At 45.5% G+C, this 18527-nt stretch overlaps 1 protein-coding gene across 4 annotated transcripts in view; it reads left to right on the top strand.

Annotated features, from left to right (window-relative positions):
- Positions 1-2207: 2207 nt before the first annotated feature.
- The window catches only part of LOC132401075 (fibulin-7), a 53123-nt gene continuing 36803 nt past the window's right edge, over positions 2208-18527 (top strand). Inside the window, exons 1-3 of one of the 4 annotated variants that reach the window (XM_059982876.1) lie at positions 2208-2312; positions 7093-7252; positions 17683-17856. In XM_059982876.1, coding sequence (XP_059838859.1) covers positions 7135-7252; positions 17683-17856 — 292 coding nt within the window. In that variant the 5' untranslated portion in view covers positions 2208-2312; positions 7093-7134. Of the gene's footprint in view, positions 2313-2374; positions 2914-6240; positions 6423-7092; positions 7253-17682; positions 17857-18527 lie in introns of those variants that run through there. The other 3 variants (XM_059982874.1, XM_059982873.1, XM_059982875.1) reach the window with 3 other exon arrangements.

Raw genomic sequence — 18527 nt, 5'->3', positions numbered from 1 at the left:
GAGATAGCCAGCATAACAGATGGCGGAGAAGGGATGAAGCAAGAGCTGGCAGGTGATTGGTCGATCCAGATGAGGAAGGGCAGAGTGGGAATGATGTCAGAATCTGGGAAGTGTGGGGATATTCTGCTGTTTATCACTTCTGTTGTCCCTAACCACCAGTGGGCTGTTACTAGCTGTGTTTCCAAAGTTGATTGGCCAGCGTTGAGATCTTCCAGAAGAGAGTCAGTGGAGGAAGGGGGTACTGCTGTTCCATCGCATATGGTCAATGTAAAGACTGGCCTTCGAACTGACCTCTTTGTCCCGTGTTATCCATCTTCTCTCAAACAAAAGATGAATGGTTGTGTTGTCATTCCACCCACTATGAATCATCATGATATCAGTCTGGGCTTCACACATAAAATGCTGGAGGAACTCAGTAGGTCAGGCAGCATCTATGGAAATGAATAAACAGTCGACATTTCAGGCTGAGACCCTTCTACAGGCTTCCAATGGTTTCCGCTGCATATGGATAGGCCAATATCTCATACATCTCTGTTCCTCCGCCCACCATCACCACCTTAATTATCACTTTTTTGAAATAGCTTGAGTGTATCTTTTGGCAAACAAAATTGTGGAAGTGATGATGCCCTATAATGATCTTAGAAAAATTCATTGAACTTGATGTCTAATATGTTTTGGGTGAACTTTGAGGACTCTGGAATGGCCGAAGATCCTCCAGTTTCTCTCTCCCTCTCAGTTAGTACAAGTACAGAGAATGAACCAATTCTCGCCAGAAGATATTTGCATAGACTTAACGGGCTGAGCGACCTTTTCCATATTTATGGAATAGAAATTCATCCTCAGTTGTTTGCAGTAAGTGCATTTTGCAGAAGTGGCTTAGGCCCGTGAAGTGCAGTTGTTGCTGTCCTGCATTCAGACTTGTTAATAGAAGGTTAAGATATCAATACCAATAACACCACCAATAGCTTGTCATGGTGCAGCCAGGAAAGCACACCAGCTCCTCTGCTTCCTCAGAAGTCAAAGAAAACCCTCGCCAATTTTTACAGATACACTACAGTAAACATCCTATCTCGATGCATGACGGCTTGGTATGACAGCTACTCTGCACAAGATTGCAGAGTTGTGAACATAGTTCAGTCCATCATAAAAGCAGTCAATGTAATCAAGGTCCTTCCTGACAGGATTATTGACCGACACAGTGTACAAAAGTTTGAAACCATCACCTCCAGGAGAGATTACATTAAGGGACTGAACGAACTTCTGTTGATTGGAGGTGATTATTAAGACACCGGATTTTGACAATGTTAGTCAGGACGCCAGGCAGAATTGTTCAAGGCAAATTTTAGGGGAAATATGACCTCACATGTCTCAAGTACCTATGGACACATGCACGAACTACTTCAATCATGTCTATCAAGGAGAGGTTGTAAACGGATTAAACTACCCACACCTGCCCCTTCTCAACCCCATACCGAGTGACATGGGTCGGGAGTTCTTTGATAAGCATGTTATTATCTCGACCAACATAACCCTCAAGAAAACTTCAACTCATTTTGCACGTAGAATCTTTCTGTGTACAGCAATGACAATGTATTTTAATATTCATGATAATATCTGCATATGATAATTTCTGCATGCATCGATAAATCAGTCCTTTCTAAGATTTACATGTAATTGGTATTTAAAAAATCCAGAAAAAACGGCATTTCACGTTTAAAAATATCCAAAATATTTAAAAATCTCCATTGACACTAGAAAGACCCCAGTTTTTGTTAATACTTTACTTTGTTTAATCCGAGATTATTTTAAATCTTTTCGCCAATTTCATCCACTTTGTGCGTTCAAATTCCTTGTTACATTCGACTCTGATCCATTCGTAAATGTAAATATTTGTTCAACGATTGGTTATATTTGAGTGATTTTTTAAAAAAATCCACCTCTGATGACCCTCGCCTTACGGGACATGCCCTCTTCTCGTTCGTAGCATTAGGGAGGAGGTACCGGGAACCTGACGATCCCGCTCCACGATTTAAGAACAGTATCTGCAGAACCTCTTGTGTTTAGGAACAGCTTCTTCTCCACGGTCAATGGCACTACTTCCACCCCCTGGATCCCCTCCTATGGTCCACTCTCCTCTCCAATCAGATTCCTCCTTCTCCAGCCCTTAACCTTTCCCACCCACGGCTTCACCTATCACCTCCTGCCGAGCCTTCTTCCCCTCACGCACCGTCTTACGGGTCACGAACCCAAACCTCGACTGTTTACACTTTTCCATAGATGCTGCCTGACTTGCTGGGTTCCTCCAGCATTTTGTGAGTGTTGCTTCGGATCTCCAGCATCTGCAGGTTTTCTCGTGTTTATAATTTACTACCGTGTCATTACTTTCTTGCACTAATTATTTATTTTTGTAGTTTATCGTGACCTGTACTGGACTGCTGTCGCAAAAGGATCTATTTCGGGGCACGTCAGGGCTAATAAAGCTGATTTGATAATCGCGGCGCGTTTTTAAAGGGCGGTGCATTATTTAGGGACGATCATATTATGATCGAAGCCACCATGCTCTTGTTTTACATTCCTCTGCCGTCCATCTCCAGGAAGTAGGCGGGACACTGTCACTCTGCCGGGAAACCTGGGACATCCTTCACTGGGTCCGGGAGGAGGCAATCCACTCCCGCAGCAGCAGCCTCACGAGTCGGTTGTGAGGGGTAAAGGTTAGCAACCTCCAGACCCGACCCCACTCAGTCTGAATGCACCTGCCGTTGGACGCCAGCAGTTGTCTTTCCGCGCCCGGGGTTAGAAGGAAGCTCGCACCTAACGGAGTAAACGAGCGGAGGAGATATGGTCCCCAGTGGTCCGTGCTGTCTTCTCCTATACCTGCTGATCCCCATCTTCTGCCCGTCGCAGGCTGCACAGGCAAGTCCGCGCCGTTAGCGTTGTTGTGAGAGAACGCGGAACAGTTCGGAACGAGTAATGTAGCGCAGAGTGCTTACTGATGGATGTGTCTGCCGGTACCGCTTTTTGTCCTGTGTAATTCATCAGTTTGTGCGTTTGAACTAATCTTCCAAGTTTGAACTAATCTTCCAAGCCTCGCAACACCTCTGGCACCACCGTAGGTATTGGAATGCGTTGATTTGAAATGCCCCTATTAACCCTAAAAGGCAGGCTGATTGGCGCTCTGGTTCAGTGTGTTCCAGCATCTGCAGATGTCCCCCTGTTTCTGGTCCAGTGGTATTGACGCTGTTGGCTTCATAACGAGCCTCATCACCCGAGATTATATACGCAATGCTGACCAATTTTTCAATGTCTGAGAAGCGTATAGTGTACTCGACTATGAAATTGCCCCTCAGTTACAGTACAATGCCGGACGACAGAAAAATGGCCGGGCATTGCCGTGGACACGGTGGTAACACGGCATCCAGCGACAGCAGCCCTCCCGGGTACAGTGGCAAGGGAGGGCGGACACGCCACTTTTCCACCACCTTCCCGTTCCCCGTTCGACCAGTGCCCGGTCCTTTACTGGCGCCGGATCCTCTATCTCCTGCCTATTGGTTACCTACTCACTTGTTACACTGTGGTCATGAAGGTCTGGTCTCTATGCCGGCTGTTTTGACCCTCCGTGCTCTGCTGTCCTGCGCCGTGCCCTGCTCCTCTGTCCCACTGCTCCTGTCCACTGGATTTCTACTCAGTTCTGGTCCTGGTTCCAGCTGTACTAGTTCCAGTCCCCTAACCGCCTGGATTTTGATCCTCTTTTCCAAATGTTCTCATCCTCTGCATCTTCCAGCTCTGATTCTCTAGTCCACTGGAGACCAGAGAATCAGACATTCTCCAAAAGATGTAAGAAGTGCTGCTCCCCCTAGTCCCACTCATCTGTGGTCCCCATTCCATTAGTTCCCAAACACCTTAATGCCAATAACCAAGGGATCTGTAGGTTGGGAACTCCTGCATTAAACTATTCCATTGAACTGGGCTCTGGTCATCCATTTCACTCAGCTTGACCGTCTTTTATCCTATCGCACTGGCCCTCTGTCCCGTGTGTTTCCCTCTGTCTGGTGTGTCCATTGTGATTTTGTCCTCTGTTCCAGTGAGAAATGACTTACTGCACTCAATGTCCCTCTTGTTCACGGAGCCCTGTTTGTCGTTCACGGGTCTGGTCCTTATTGCACTGAGCGCTTTCCTCCATTCCAGATAGTTTGGCTTCTTTCTAACTGCATGCATGCTCCATAATCCACTGGGTTCCATTCCACGAGGTGCAGATGCATTATTCCATGGGTCCATTCATTGTGGTCTGCCTTCCCCTGGGCTCCAGCTCCTATTATAATGACCTCTTGTCTGATTTCTACCAGACTCTCTTTGCATCAGATTCAAGTTCTCTATTGCACTGGATTCTGGCCCTTTACTGCACTGGATTACAGACTCAATTCCACTTTGGTGTGTGGAACTGTGCCTCTGGCTCCGCCATTGATCAGAAAAATGCTGCACGTTTATTTTTATTTAAAAAATTTTACTTAGAGATACACCACAGTAACCAGCCCACTGCATCTGGGCTGCCCAATTACACCCAATGTGACCAATTACCCTTCTAACCTGTACATCTTTGGAATGTGGGGGAAATCCCACACAGTCTCCGGGAGATCGTACAAACCCCTTACAGGCAATGGCGGAATTGAATCCGGGTCTCTGGTGATCTAAAATCATTACACCAACACTACCCGTATTCCACTGAAGCTGGAAGTGTGAAATGAAACAGAAACTGCTGTAAGGACTCTGCAGGCCATGCAGCAGCAGCAGAGAGAGGAACAAATTGTTTTGAGTTCTTTGCACCGGTGCGGGGCGCCACAGAGCATTGGGCTCTGAGGTTTTCAGAGCACCTGAACTGTCTCCTTGTTACTTAACAGAAGTCATCAATCGTTTACGGCTCCTCGTGTTTTTCTCGAGCAGCTGGCTCATTGTAATGCAGTCTTCTGCTTAAGCTTGTTAAGTTTATTTTGATATGCTCAGGGAATCCGTGTTACTTGTGTTGTTTAAGCGGAGGCCTGATCAGCGCTAATTACGGGGTCCTGGTTTTGAGAATGTTACTTCTCCTGGTGTTGCTTGGCCAAGCCACTGATGTTCTTTTGGAATTATTATGAATAAGCTCTCATCACCATCTCTACATTAGAGTTCTGTCTTTCCTCTGCACTTAGGTTCCGATATTGTCAACCCACACCGTGACACAGATGACCTGAAACCTTCTGTTCCCCCTCCATAGATGCTGCATGACCTACTGTGTATTCAAGAATTTTCTGGTTTTGTTTCAACTAGTCATATGACTATCCCCCTGGAAACCTATCACATTTCCCCCCTTTTTATGCACTCCATATTTATTTTGTAATTTACTGTGCAATAATTTTATCTTAGCGCTGTGGTGCTGCCGTAAAAACGCAGATTTCATATCATGTAAGACAATGGTGACAAACTATACTCTGTATTTGAATATCTTGATAATAAGAAGGTATTTGGTAGATTGTCTCTTCCAGCCTAACACCTTGCTTTCAGCACAATTCCCACAAACCCTACATCACTGCTCACGTTTTCTCTATCTCAATGTCTGCCTCCTCAACCTCATTAGTCATCATGTTGTCTACTTTCACATTCCATTGAAATTCCTCCTTTTGTCGTACAGGCCTGGAGTACAAGAAGAGTCCCTTCTGACACCACAGTCTTACCAACCATTGCTTCCACCTGGAATAAACTTCAGATGAAGACCCTTCAACAGTTCAATTTGGGTTTTGACCCAAAATGTCGACTGTCCATTTTCCTCTAAAGATGCTCTTTGTCCAACTGAGTTCTTCCAGCAGTTCTAGGTGTCACTGCAGATTCCAGCAGCTTCAGTACCTTCTGTCTCCTTGGAAAATTCAGTGTTCATACAATTAGGTTGCAAGATGTCCAAGCGGAATGTGAGATATTACTCCTTCCATTCGGGTTCCATCTGGTCATCATTCTTCCTCATCCATCTGCCATCCCCTGTCCTACCTTCCCATGTTGCAACACACTGGCAACCATTCCTCTTCTCTCTCGGTTCTGAGGCAGGACCTTGACCCCATCCGTCTACTTATTTCTTCTGCATTCGCAGATTCTATTTGACCCGCTGAGTTCTTCTAGTGCTGTGCATATTTTTATAATCTGTTGTTGGTGCTAGTTGATGAAAAAGTACATTTAAATAGCAACTTTCATCTCCTTTTCAGAAAGACGTAGAGTCATACAGAACAGAATGAGGCCCATCAGCTCACTGTTCGTGCCAGCCAACAAGTATCTACAAAAGTATCCTGAATTCAGTCTGCTGCCTTTAATCTTGTGGTGATGTTATTATCATGAGACCTCAGTGGCTGTTTTTCCCAAGATGGGTTAAGTGGTCTGAGTGTGCATAGGGTGTCCAAATCCAGGTACTATGTGCTATTTATTCTGCAGGCTTTTTAAAAGAAATTAATTTGTTTATGAATGCCACATGCACTGAAATAAAGTGAAAAACATTGTTTGAATTCCATTCAGACAGATCATTCCTTACATTGAGTTGGTACAAAAGGGGAGTGGTGGGAAATCGGAATACAGAACACAGTGTTGCCATTGCAGGGAAGGGAAAGAGCTGTGCAGGCAAGCGAATAAAGTGGAAGGACCGCAACAAGGTAGATCTGGAGATCAGGAATTCAACTGCGCAAGAGGTTCATTCAAGAGTCTTACAATAGTGAGATACATCTGTTCTTGAGCCTGGTGGTATATGTCCTCAACCTTTTGTAGCTTCTACCTGGTGGAACAGGGAAGAAGAGAGAATGACTCAGATAGCAGGGGTTAATGATCATGTTCCTGAGGGAGCAGGAAGTGTAGACAGGATGAACGGTTTTCATGAAGGACTGGGCTGCATTCACAACTCTGCAATTTCTTGTGATCTTGGGCGGAGCAGTTGCTGTGGCTCATCCAGATCTGACGCTTTCTGGTGGTAACTCTAAGCCGGGCGAGGGCCTTCGTAAGTGTGCTGAACTTCCTTAGCCTCCGGAGCATAAACGTTCAGCATCTTATCTGAACTCACCGGCTTGTTTTTTTTTCCCCAATGTACAGGGCTGTCTGAGCAGACAAAAGGTGTTAACCGCAATCCGACAAATGCAACAGTTGTTGAAAGGGCAAGAAACACGTTTTTCTGATGGAATCCGCACCATGAAAGCCAAACTCTCTGCCCTGCAGTTCTCTGTGACCAAGCCAACTGCAAACCAGCGATCAGGTACACCTCCCGATTTTTGTTTAACAGTAATGTTTCAGATCACTGGCAAGGGCCAATATGAAGGGCCCTTGAGAAGCAGAGCCACCTTCAGGAGCCACGGCAGACCTGCTGGTAATGGTACTCCCATTGCGCTGTTGGTCAAGGAGTTATAGAATCGAATAACACAGGCCCTTTGGCCCGATTGGTCCATATTGCCCATGATTCTCATCTGAGATAGTCCCATTTACCCGTGCTTCAGCCATATCCCTCTAAGCCAGGGTTCACAACCTTTATTATGCCATTATTAACCGAAGAGTACATGGACCCCAGATTGGGAGCTCCTGCTCTAATCCTTTCCTAAGCACCACAGTAGTGTAGTGATCAGTTCAATGCTATTGTATCTTGGGGTATCAGAACTCGGAGTTCAATCCTGGAGTCTGTACGTCCTCCTTATGGGATGCGTGGGTTTCCTCTGGGTACTCCAGTATCCTCCACAGTCCAAAGATGCACTGAATAGATTAATTGTAAATTGCTCCGAGATTTAGTTAGGGTTAATCTGTCAACCTGGTTTGGATTCCATGTTCTATCGCTAAATTTTAAATATAGTAAAATCCATGCATTAGAAGTACCTTTTAAGAGTTAATGTACCTGCCCAAACCACATTCTCTGAACAGTCATTCCATATTCTGACCATCCTGTGGATGCAAGAGGTGCCCACCCAGTCCCACCCTCTGGATGTCAAAGTTCCCCTCTCACCTCAAACCTGTGCCCTCCAGTTCCCGATTCTCCAGCCCTGGAAAAAAGACTGTGATTTCACTATCTACTCCCAGCCAGTGGTACTAATGCCTATTGTCATGAAGTGCTTTGAATGGCTGACAATGACACTCACCAATATGCTTACCAACAGGACCACTCCTTGGCAGGTGCCACTGCGTCTATCATTCAACTGGGCCTGACACGCCTAGAAAGCAAGGACACTTATGTCAAAATGCTAATTCTGGATTTAGGCTTAGCAGTGAGCACTTTTGTCCCACAGGCTTTGTTCAACAAACTCCTACCCCTCAGTCTAAATACAGCTTGGTGGGGCGAGTGAGAAAGAGTCCAGTCCAGAAAATTACCTGCTGTGCCAGAATCCACCAGGCCCCCCTGTGTGCATAGAGCCGTTGGGGTGTGGAAAGAGACAGATAGAGTGAGCTAGGTTATGGTGCTGGAACAAGGGGCTGGGGGTAGCTTACCAGACAGAAGGCCCCTCGTCTCTATCTGATGTTGCCTTTTTCCCCAGTGATCAGTAGGCACCCACACTATTTCTCCACCGATGCACATGCCCCTGAGGTTATAAGGGAGCTCTTCCTAACTGCATGAGTTCCGGAGGCGTTGACAAAGAGGCTCCTGCAGCCTGAAATGGTTCTGGGAACAGAACTGGGGTTCTGGCTGATGATTTGGGGGGTAGTTCCATAAGACGCTTTTCAATTCAAGGGCCAGTGTGACGAAGCTTTTGAGGTTGGTGGGCATCTCCTGGGCGGCCAGCTCATCTTTATTTTGCTCGGAGGGACCGTGATGGCAACGAGCCAGCAGCATTTCCACGTTCCAGCTGTTCTCAGCACGAGGGTCCTGGATTCCAGCGTAATCCATCACCGAGAGTAAGCCTTGATGCAGGCAAAGTATCGACCGCTACACCCCCTTCCACTTCCAGGATGGTTGAAAACCCAGTGCATCCCAACAGCGAAATCATACTGGTTACAAATAGTGGTTTTATTGTCTCAGTTGGCAGCAGCCCAGGTCAAAGCTCGCCCAGTCAGGGGAGGAATAACAAAGGCGATCTTGGCCCAGTCTGTAGTATACAGAGATGGTTGTAGCTCTGAGTGTAAGATGCACTGGGACAGGAAGTTGTGGCACTGGATTGGGGGATCCAAGGCATTCGGGCACTGGAATCCATGGCCCTGAGGGAGGAGATTGACTGGCGTGGGATTGCTGTACCTAGGTGGAAAGTTTGTTGAGAGTGGCGAGCAGATGGTTTCCCTGCAGCTTCTGGGTCGCACGCTCCTGTCGACAGGTGATTTCCTTTACGCATCCGTACTCTGCTGGGTCAATTGTTGGTTTCCCCCATCGTGTAGAGGAGGCCTGACCCAAAGGCAGTGCAGTGGAGATGTTTTTAGCGATAAATGATACCTTACTAATAAGCTGAAAAGTAACAAGCCACAAGGGGCCACAAAGCAAGAGAGAACAGAAAGTAAACACCACAGGCAACAAGGTAACTGAAGGCTAGGAGCAGCTGGTTGAGGCTGGTTGGTTTGATCAGTGAACAAAAGTGTGGCTGAGAGCTGGGTTTAAATAGGCTGCAGGTGACTCCAGTTAGCTGGGTGGAGACTGGGAGGTGCCTGCCTGTGCAGACCTGACAATTTGGTCCACTGAGTCAGCACCAACCATCATCCACCTGTTAGTACCAATCTTACAGTTATCCTGTTTTATTATCTCCAAATTCCCATCAATACCTCCCAGCCGTTAAGTATCTTCAAGATGATAATGGGGAAAGTTGAATGAGTTGGTGAGACCTAGGCAGATGGAATAAAATTTGAAAAAAAAAACATACCGTTGTGCATTTTACTGTATATTATAAAAAAACTGAATGATTTGTTAAATAGTGAGGGACTGGATAATGTTGATGAACAAAGGGACCTCAGTAACCTCCCATACTATACAAGCCACTGAAATTTTAAACTCTGGTTGGACGAGCAACGTGGAGAATAAATATTGTGTTGCCTTTTCTGGCAAGAGGACTGAGAGGAGAGGAAGATACCATGATTGAATCATATGGAGAGTCTGAGACTACACTTGAGCATTGCTTCAGTCTCCTCACCGGAAAACGAGTATTCTCAGCGCCGAAAGAGTGCAGCAAAGTTCGTTAGACTGGTTACATATTTAGCGTATGGGGCAAGACTGAGCGGATGTTCTGCAGAATTCAGAAGAAGGAGAGGGGGCACCATTGAAACTTAGAAGCACCGTGGGTTGGATGTAGGGATGATGTTTTTCATGGGCAAGGAGTTGAAAACTAGGCCTACAGTCTCAGAATAAGGAGCAGGTCATTTAGGACCAAGACCAAGATGGCAGGGAGTTCTCCAAGCCCGAGGGCTATGCTCAACCACTGAGATCAAAACAGATCAATAGATCCCTGGATAGTAGTTGATGGGGTAGTTGTGGACAAAGGTGCTAGGCAGAAGATCAGCTGTGAATTTGATAAATAGGGGAGCAGTCTCAAACGGCTGAATGTCCTGCTCCTGTTCCTATTTCCACATTAGTTCAACCTTGTGTATTCGTAGAGCCACGGCTATACAGCAGAGAAACAAACCCTTCTACTCAACTTGTCCAGGCTGGCCAAGGATCCTGTTTGAGCTAATCCCATTTAACCGCGTTTGATCCATACCCTATCAGTCCAGATCTCTTAAATCTTGTAATAGTTCTGCCTCAGCAGCTTCTTCTGGCGCCCCATTCCAGAAACCCACCCTGTGATAAGTTTGCCCCTCAAGTCCCCTTTAAATCTTTTTCATCTATTTTTCCCTTATCCTAGGAAAAGGACTGTGACCATCCAATGTATCTATGCCCCTCATTATTTTATGTACTGATGTTCACCCTTCAGCCTCTTACACTCCAAGGAAAATAACCCAACCTCTCGAATTTCTCCTTATAATTCAGAATCAGATTCAGGTTTATTGTCACCAGCATGTGATGTGAAATTTGTTAACTTAGCAGCAGCAGTTCAATGCAATACATAATATAGAAAAGAGAAAAATAAAAGTAGTAATAATAAATAAGTAAATCAATTACAGTGTATGTATATTGAATATTAAAAACATGCAAACACAGAAATACTGTATATTAAAAACTGTGAGGCAGTGTTCAAGGGTTCAATGTTCATTTAGGAATCGGATGGCAGAGGGGAAGAAGCTGTTCCTGAATCACTGAATGTGTGCCTTCAGGCTTCTGTATCTCCTTCCTGATGGTAACAGTGAGAAAAGGGCATGCCCTGGGTCCTTAATAATGGACGCTGCCTTTCAGAGACACCGCTCCTTGAAGATGTCCTGTGTACTTTGTAGGCTAGTACCCAAGATGGAGCTGATTAGATTAACAACCCTCTGCAGCTTCTTTCATCCTGTACAGTAGCCCCCCCCCCCCCCCCCAACCAATACCAGACAGTGATGCAGCCTGTCAGAATGCTCTCCACGGTACAGCTATAGAAGAAATTCGAGCCATCCAGTCCAGGCAACATCTTTCTAGACACTCTCTAGCTTAATAACACCTCTCCTACAGCTAGGCAACTTGAACCATACACAAGTTCAGTTTTACCAATGTCAGCTGTAGCATGTCATCACAAAACATTTTCCTCACCACCTGAATGCACTTCAGTGCTAAAGTGTCAGCTGAAGATAAAATCTGTGGGTATAGTACAACATAGAGTCCTAATCAAATTTTCCTGAATTTTTTGCCTTGGTTTAAAAATGCTCCCAACCGGGACCATTCCTCCCAAATTGCACTCATTTGAACAGAGATTGAGCAAAAATAAGACTATATAGAAGTTAAAATACTGTTAAAATCCACTTTGGCCTGAATTCTTACTGAAGGTCATCAGCCTGAATCATTACTTCTGCAGCATCTCTCGGTCCTGTACAGTAACACCACCCCACCACCCCCATACCAGACAGTGATGCAGCCTGTCAGAATGCTCTCCACGGCACAACTATAGAAGTTTTTGAGTGTATTTGTTGACATGCCAAATCTCTTCATACTCCTAATAAAGTATATGTTGATAATACAAGCAGAACAGGGCAGATGAACACTCTGGGCCTATTCTACATTCAACATGATTGTGGCATAGCAGAACTTGATTGTGTGCTGTAGAGAAATGTTAGAAAGCAGGTGCAAGGCGATAACAGGGAGATGGGAATTCAAATCCCTCTGTGGTAGCTATGAACAGGCAAATTCAAAAAATTAAATAAAACTAGATATTATTTGAAAAAGAAAGCTGGTCTCAGTAACAAAAACCACAAAACTATGGGACTGTTGTTATAAACCCATCTAGTCTACACGTGATGTCACTCCCACCTGTATCATTGATTCCAAAATGTCCCTTCAATTCAGACAGTTAATGCAACAAATGCCAGCAATTTTGATGACATCCCCGGAACTATTCTAGTCAACCGTTTCCGCATCTTCTCTCAGCCGTTCACATCCTTCCTAAAACAGAGGCCCAGTTGGATGCAACACACCAATCTTATAGCTGAAATGCCTCATCCTTGAAGCCATTCCACACCATCGTTTCTGGATCTTCTCAAGGGCTTTGACATCCTTCCTAGCACAAAGACTGGAACTGGGCACAAAACTCCAAAAGCAGTAGCGGAGGGAGGGGGAAGGTATTGCTGATTATGCCATCAATAGCTTTATTCCCAACAGCCTGTAGCCAATAGAAATATCAATAAAACGGTTTCCTTGCCTGTAGATTGCTAAAGAGTCTCTATTCTTCTGTAATCTGCCTCTAACTGCTCCAAAAAGCCGTAAATCTTAGATTATCCATTAGCATTTTCCCCAGAAGCGACCTTGCTTTGGTTAAAAGCTTTTACTTTACTGAGTAGATCTAAATTTAGCACTGTATATTTGAACAAAATTATTCTGAGTGTAGGCAATGACTCCTGGTTCAGATAAAATTGTGTCATTTAAAAAAAATGTATTGTCCGGCAACAGATGTTCTTGGGTCCTGCAAACCACAGGTGTCTCCCATCAATTTCCGGTCAAAACTGGAGATGTTTTTGTAACAGCATGCTCTGCTCATTTCTCTGAAAGTATTTTGTAAATGTTAGAATTCTTTGTAGAAAAATGGACACCAAAATGTATCCGGTACCATTGAACAAGAGAGAATTGTCACTTAAGGCACTGAATAACTTACTGAGTGGTAGATCTGCTTGGATGTTAGCCAAAACCTGATGCTTTCTTATCCATCTCCGCTCATTGGTGTCACTTGTGGCTGGTCTTCCCTCTTCCACCCAAAACAAATTTGAGCTCTTCCAAATTTCTGCTGCCCTAATTTGCAAAAATTGTATTCGCTCACCACCACTGGGCACGCTCATCCCCTTTCACAGCTGATGAACATCAAACAAAAAGAGATGTTGAGTGTATGAAATAAAAACAAAATATACAGGAACCTCTCAGTAAGTCGGATAATATCTCAGAGTTCCTTAAGGTTGTCATAGCCTAGTGAGAAGGTAGTGGGGACAAGCTCCCACTACCTATTAAATATTCCCAGTAGCGCGCATCTCAAATGGTCACTGACAACCAAGTCCAGTTCCAGGCTTTCACATGTGGCCCTGGCAGAACCATTTTTACTGACTTGGGAAGGGATAGAAGTGGGTTACCTGTGCTTTAAAACCATTTGCTCCGTGCAAATGGGGCTCATCAGCCAAGGATTGTCAGCTCGTCCGGGAACAGGAAAATTCTGATCCCAAACTCCTGCTGCCTTGCGGCTACATTTACTCATGGGGAAGGCTTTGGGAGTAAACCCTGGGGGGAGGAGTCTGGAGCTGGAATCCCTAAGGCAGTGCCATGCTGAGATCAGCACTGACTGGCAACTCCTGCGAAGCTGGTGGTACCAAACTGTGTCGGGCTCCGCCGTTCCTTTGGGCTCATCGGATGCTTGGAGAAGGGGAGCCTGCTACAAGGACAGCAACTTGCTCTCTGTATTCTACTGCCCTGGCATGCATATCTAGACAGCCAGGATGCAATGTCCAATGGAGGCCTCTCTGATCTTCAGAGGGAGAGTTAATACTTCAGTTTGATGTTTAAATCTGTCCCTGGCTTCAAGCTCTCACTGCCTCTTTAACCTACAGTTAGTCAGTCTCTCACTTTCTTCCCCTTTGAAACGGTGACAACATTCAGCCTTCCTGTCCTGCACCACCCCTCTGGGGCTGGCAGACAATACTCAGAGCCTGTGCTGTTTCCTCCCTTGCTTCTTTTAAGAGCCCAGGAAACATTTCATCTGGGCCTGTGGGCCCTTCTATGTCCACTCTCTCTGTTTCTCATTTCTAAAACCTCATGTCTTTTTTATACCTTGCTTCCCTTTCAGCCTTTAGAGCTGCTCCCTCACAGTTCCAGGTTCAATCCTGGCCTCTGTACTGCCTCTCTGATATTTACACGTTACTGTATTCTAGAGACCATGTCGGTTTCATCAGGAAGTTCTTCTTTCCACTGCATACCAGAAACATGCAGGTTTTACGTTAATTGGCCACTGTAAGTTGCTCCTGGCCTGTAGGTGCATGGTAGAACCCATAAGGCCATAAAATGTAGCAGCAGAATTAGGCCATTTAGCCTGTTCAGTTTGCTCTGTTATTTCATCATGGCTGATCCAATTTTCCTCTCAGTCCCAGTCTCTTACCTTCTCCCCGTATCTCTTCATGCCCTGAACAATCAACCTCTGCCTTAAATATACATAAGTACTTGGCTTCTACAGCTACCTGTGCTGATGAATTCCACAGATTCATCATTCTCTGGCTAAAGAAATTCCTCCTCATCCTTATCCTAAAAGGTTGCCCCTCTATTCTGAAGCTGTGACTTCTGGTCTTAGACTCTCCCATCAGAGGAAACATCCTCTCCACATCCACTCTATCAAGGCCTTTCACCATTTGATAGGTTTCAATGAAGTCACTGCTCATTCTTCTGAATGCTAGTGAATACAGGCCCAGAACCATCAAGAACACTTCATATGACAAGCCATTCAATCCTGGAATCACTTGTGACCTTCTTTTGAATCCTCTCCATTTTCAGCACATCCTTTCTAAGATAAGGGGCCCAAAACTGCTCACAATACTCCAAGTGAGGCCTCACCAGTGTTTTTTCTAAAGTCTCAACATTACATCTTTGCTTTTATATTCTAATCCTCTTGAAGTGAAGGCTAACATCACATTTGCCTTCCTCACCACTGACTCAACCTGCAAATTAACCTTTAGGGAATCCTGCACGAGGACTCACAAGACCTTTTCCACCTCAGTTTTCATTTGTATTTTCTGTCCATTCAGGAAATTGTCAACACTTTTATTTCTTCTACCAAAGACCATATACATCCCGGCACTGTATCCTATCTGCCATTTCTTTGCCCATTCTCCTAAACTGTCTAAATCCTTCTGTAGCCTTCTACTTCTTCAAAACTACCTGCCCCTTCACCTAGTGTGGAGTGACATTTACAATTTTCCATTCTTCTGGAACTATACCAGAACTAGTGATTCTTGAAAGATCATTATTAATGCCTCCACAATCTTTTCAGCACCTCCTTCAGAACCCTTGGATGTACACCACCTGGTCTAGGTGACTATTTACCTTAAGACCCTTCAGTTTCCCATGAACCTTCTCTCTACCCATGGGAATGTGGGAAAATAGAATGGGATAGGCGTAGGGTTAGCATAAATAGGTGGTTGATGGTAGGTACAGACTTGATGGGTTGAAAGGCCTGTCTCCATGCTGTATGTTTCCCTGGAGATGTACTGTACATCTTTCGCTTCCACACTCAGGCAGCCATTTTAGCCTCCGATAAAACATGTCCAAGATGGTGGCACGTCCAGTGGCAGTGGTCACTCCGGTTCCAATTAATGGTGTAATTGTTCATCCTTTGTCTTTCTTGTGACCTTAAGACACTACTGGATATTAACAGCACCAAGTACTGCAAGTCTTAACTTATTTGTTTGGTTATTTGTGGTAATATTAATTTATGAGTTACGTGTACCCAGTTGTGGGCATTGGTCCAGAGGAACATTGTTTCCTCTAGTAGTACACATGTGTGCTGTTGAATGATGATAAACCTGGACTTAATTTTGAACTTGAACCTACTGTTTAGCTACTCTCTTCCCTTCATGGACTTGTACAACGCATTGACTTCAGCTGCCAGTGCTCTTTCATGCACCCTCATTGCCTCCGGCCCTCAGCACCTTATGCGGCACCTCCCGCACTTTCACAGAGTCAGAGAGTTGCACGCCACAGAATAAGGCACTTCAGCCCTTCATGTTCATGCAAACCTTTCTCCCATTTGCTTGCTTTAGGGCTATATCCTGCTACATCTTGCCTGTTTACGTGCATTATAATTGTAACAGATCCTGCCATTTCCTGTGGTAGCGCGTTCCAGATATCAATCATTCTGTTTTAAAAAGCACGAACTCATCCAAGCCCCCTTATAAATCCATTCTCTCACCTTAAACCCATGCCTCTCTTGCTTTTCATACACCTATTATGGTCTGCACTCTCAGTCTTTTATAAGCTGTTTAACTCATGAAGAGAAGGAATGGAGGAGAGATGAGGTGCGGTAAGGGTTAATCTCATCAGTACCAAAGAATGTTCATTGTCATTGTGCAGCTGTCAGCTCTGGTTCATTGGGGAACACTCGATTCAAAAGTTAGTCCTCTCCATGGGTCTGTTGCCTCCAACAGCACTGACGCTGTTAGTTTCAGCCACTTTAGGCTAGTTCATATTTCACAGGAACTCAGGAGCTGTAACCTGGAGTAAGAAACATACTACTGGAGGAACTTGGCAGGTTAGGCATCATCTGTGGAGGCAGAGCAATGGTAGACACCCTGAGGCAGGGTCTCGACCCAAACACTAACCTTCCCTCTGCCTCCACAGATGATGCCTGACCAGCTGGATTCCTCCAGCAGGTTTATTTTTCTTTTGCCTCACAAACAGCTACTGGATCTTCAAATGTTTGTGTGTTTACTGTTTGAGATCCCCTGGTTTCCCTGCCTGTATAAATCTAGGGAAGACAGCCTCCAGCCCAACTAAACTCGTGAGACTGAGGCGCGCTTGATCCCACCCCAAATCCCTGTTTGTGTGGATGCTTTTTAATTTGCTACCCCGTTACAAATTAATGCCACAAAATAATCGCATATGATTAAAGGATTATATTTATGTATCTTAATTTGACTAAAGGGTTAGCAAAGAAAATAACTAAAAAAAAAGGGCCCATTTTAATGAAACAGTCAAATGTGCACAAGTTGGAGCTCAGAGTTTCTCCGTAGTCACCGATCCTCAATCGATCTCACCCCTGGCTTTGTTGAATCATGGACCCGCTCCAGGTCGAATTCTACTACCTCTTCTCTCCTGTGTCTTCCCTCTTCATCTCCTCTTGAACAAAAGCCCCAAGTCCAACCTTAGTGGCCCTCACCAGAGAAACCTCCGCTTACTTCGACCATCCTTATTGGGTGGCACACGTTTCTCCTCATCTCTTGTCTTCAACAATGATCCAAACAAGCTGAACGCAGAACAGACTGCTCTCACAGAACTGCTAAATGAAACACAGCCAGCATAACACTAAAAGTATGAACCAGGCCATTACATGTATGACTTGTAGTCAATGATGGTCGGCAGAAGCTCCTCGGGTGTGCAGAATGTGAGCCCTGCTCAGACCACCCTCTCTCTGTTTGTTTCAGTGTTATCGTGCCCTCCTCTGGAGGCTCCCAGGCACGGCAAGAAGTTTGGCTCCAAGTATAGAACGGACCACGAAGTCCACTTCGTCTGCCAGCCCGGATATCAGCTGAGTGGCTCAAGTACGAGAGTGTGTCAGCCCAACGGTCGGTGGGCGGGGGAGAGGGCTAACTGCTCAGGTAACTCTCCTCACCCTTTCACCATAGGTTGGCACGGCGTGACCAAGATCCCCAGTCATTCGCTTAAGACAAGGAAGCAGGAATCCAGAGACTAAAGATGAGACTCATCACTGCCGTGGCTGGTTTCTGGATCGAGCAAGCTACGGCAATGATGAGTTATCCTGTCGGGGTGGGCGGCTTTCTCTGAAGTGTGATTGGTGGAGCAGTGGGGCTGGGCTGGGACTGATGGTAATGGTGGGCTGGTGATGAGGTAGGGTTGGATGACAGTGGTGGATGATAACTGCGTGAGGGTTATGGTAATGGTTGGCTGGAATGGGGTGATGGTGGTAGGGTGAGGAAGATGGTGAGAGTTATAGTGTTGGGCTGGAGAGATGGTGGAGGTGATGGTAATGGGGTCGGGAAGATTATGGGGGGACGTTAGTGGTGGGATGATTGGGGTGATGGTAGGGAAGTGTTGGGTCTGGGGTGATGCTGTGGGGGGTGATTGAGGGGTGTTGTGTGGTGGGCAGAACAGGGATGATGGTAGAGCTGGGGTGTTGGAGTGGTGAAGGGGTATGTCTTGACGGTGGGGATTGACGTGCGGAGATGTTAATCTCTTCACTTCTAGTTGAATACATCTTCCGGTCCTCTAGGAATGAGGTGTGGTTTCCTGTTACCTCTCTCCCCCCTCG

The sequence above is a fragment of the Hypanus sabinus genome, chromosome 10 (assembly GCF_030144855.1).
Source record: "Hypanus sabinus isolate sHypSab1 chromosome 10, sHypSab1.hap1, whole genome shotgun sequence".
NCBI classification, from domain to species: domain Eukaryota; kingdom Metazoa; phylum Chordata; class Chondrichthyes; order Myliobatiformes; family Dasyatidae; genus Hypanus; species Hypanus sabinus.
The sequence above is the reverse complement of the archived record's forward strand: the minus strand, read 5'-3'. Positions and strand labels throughout refer to the sequence as shown.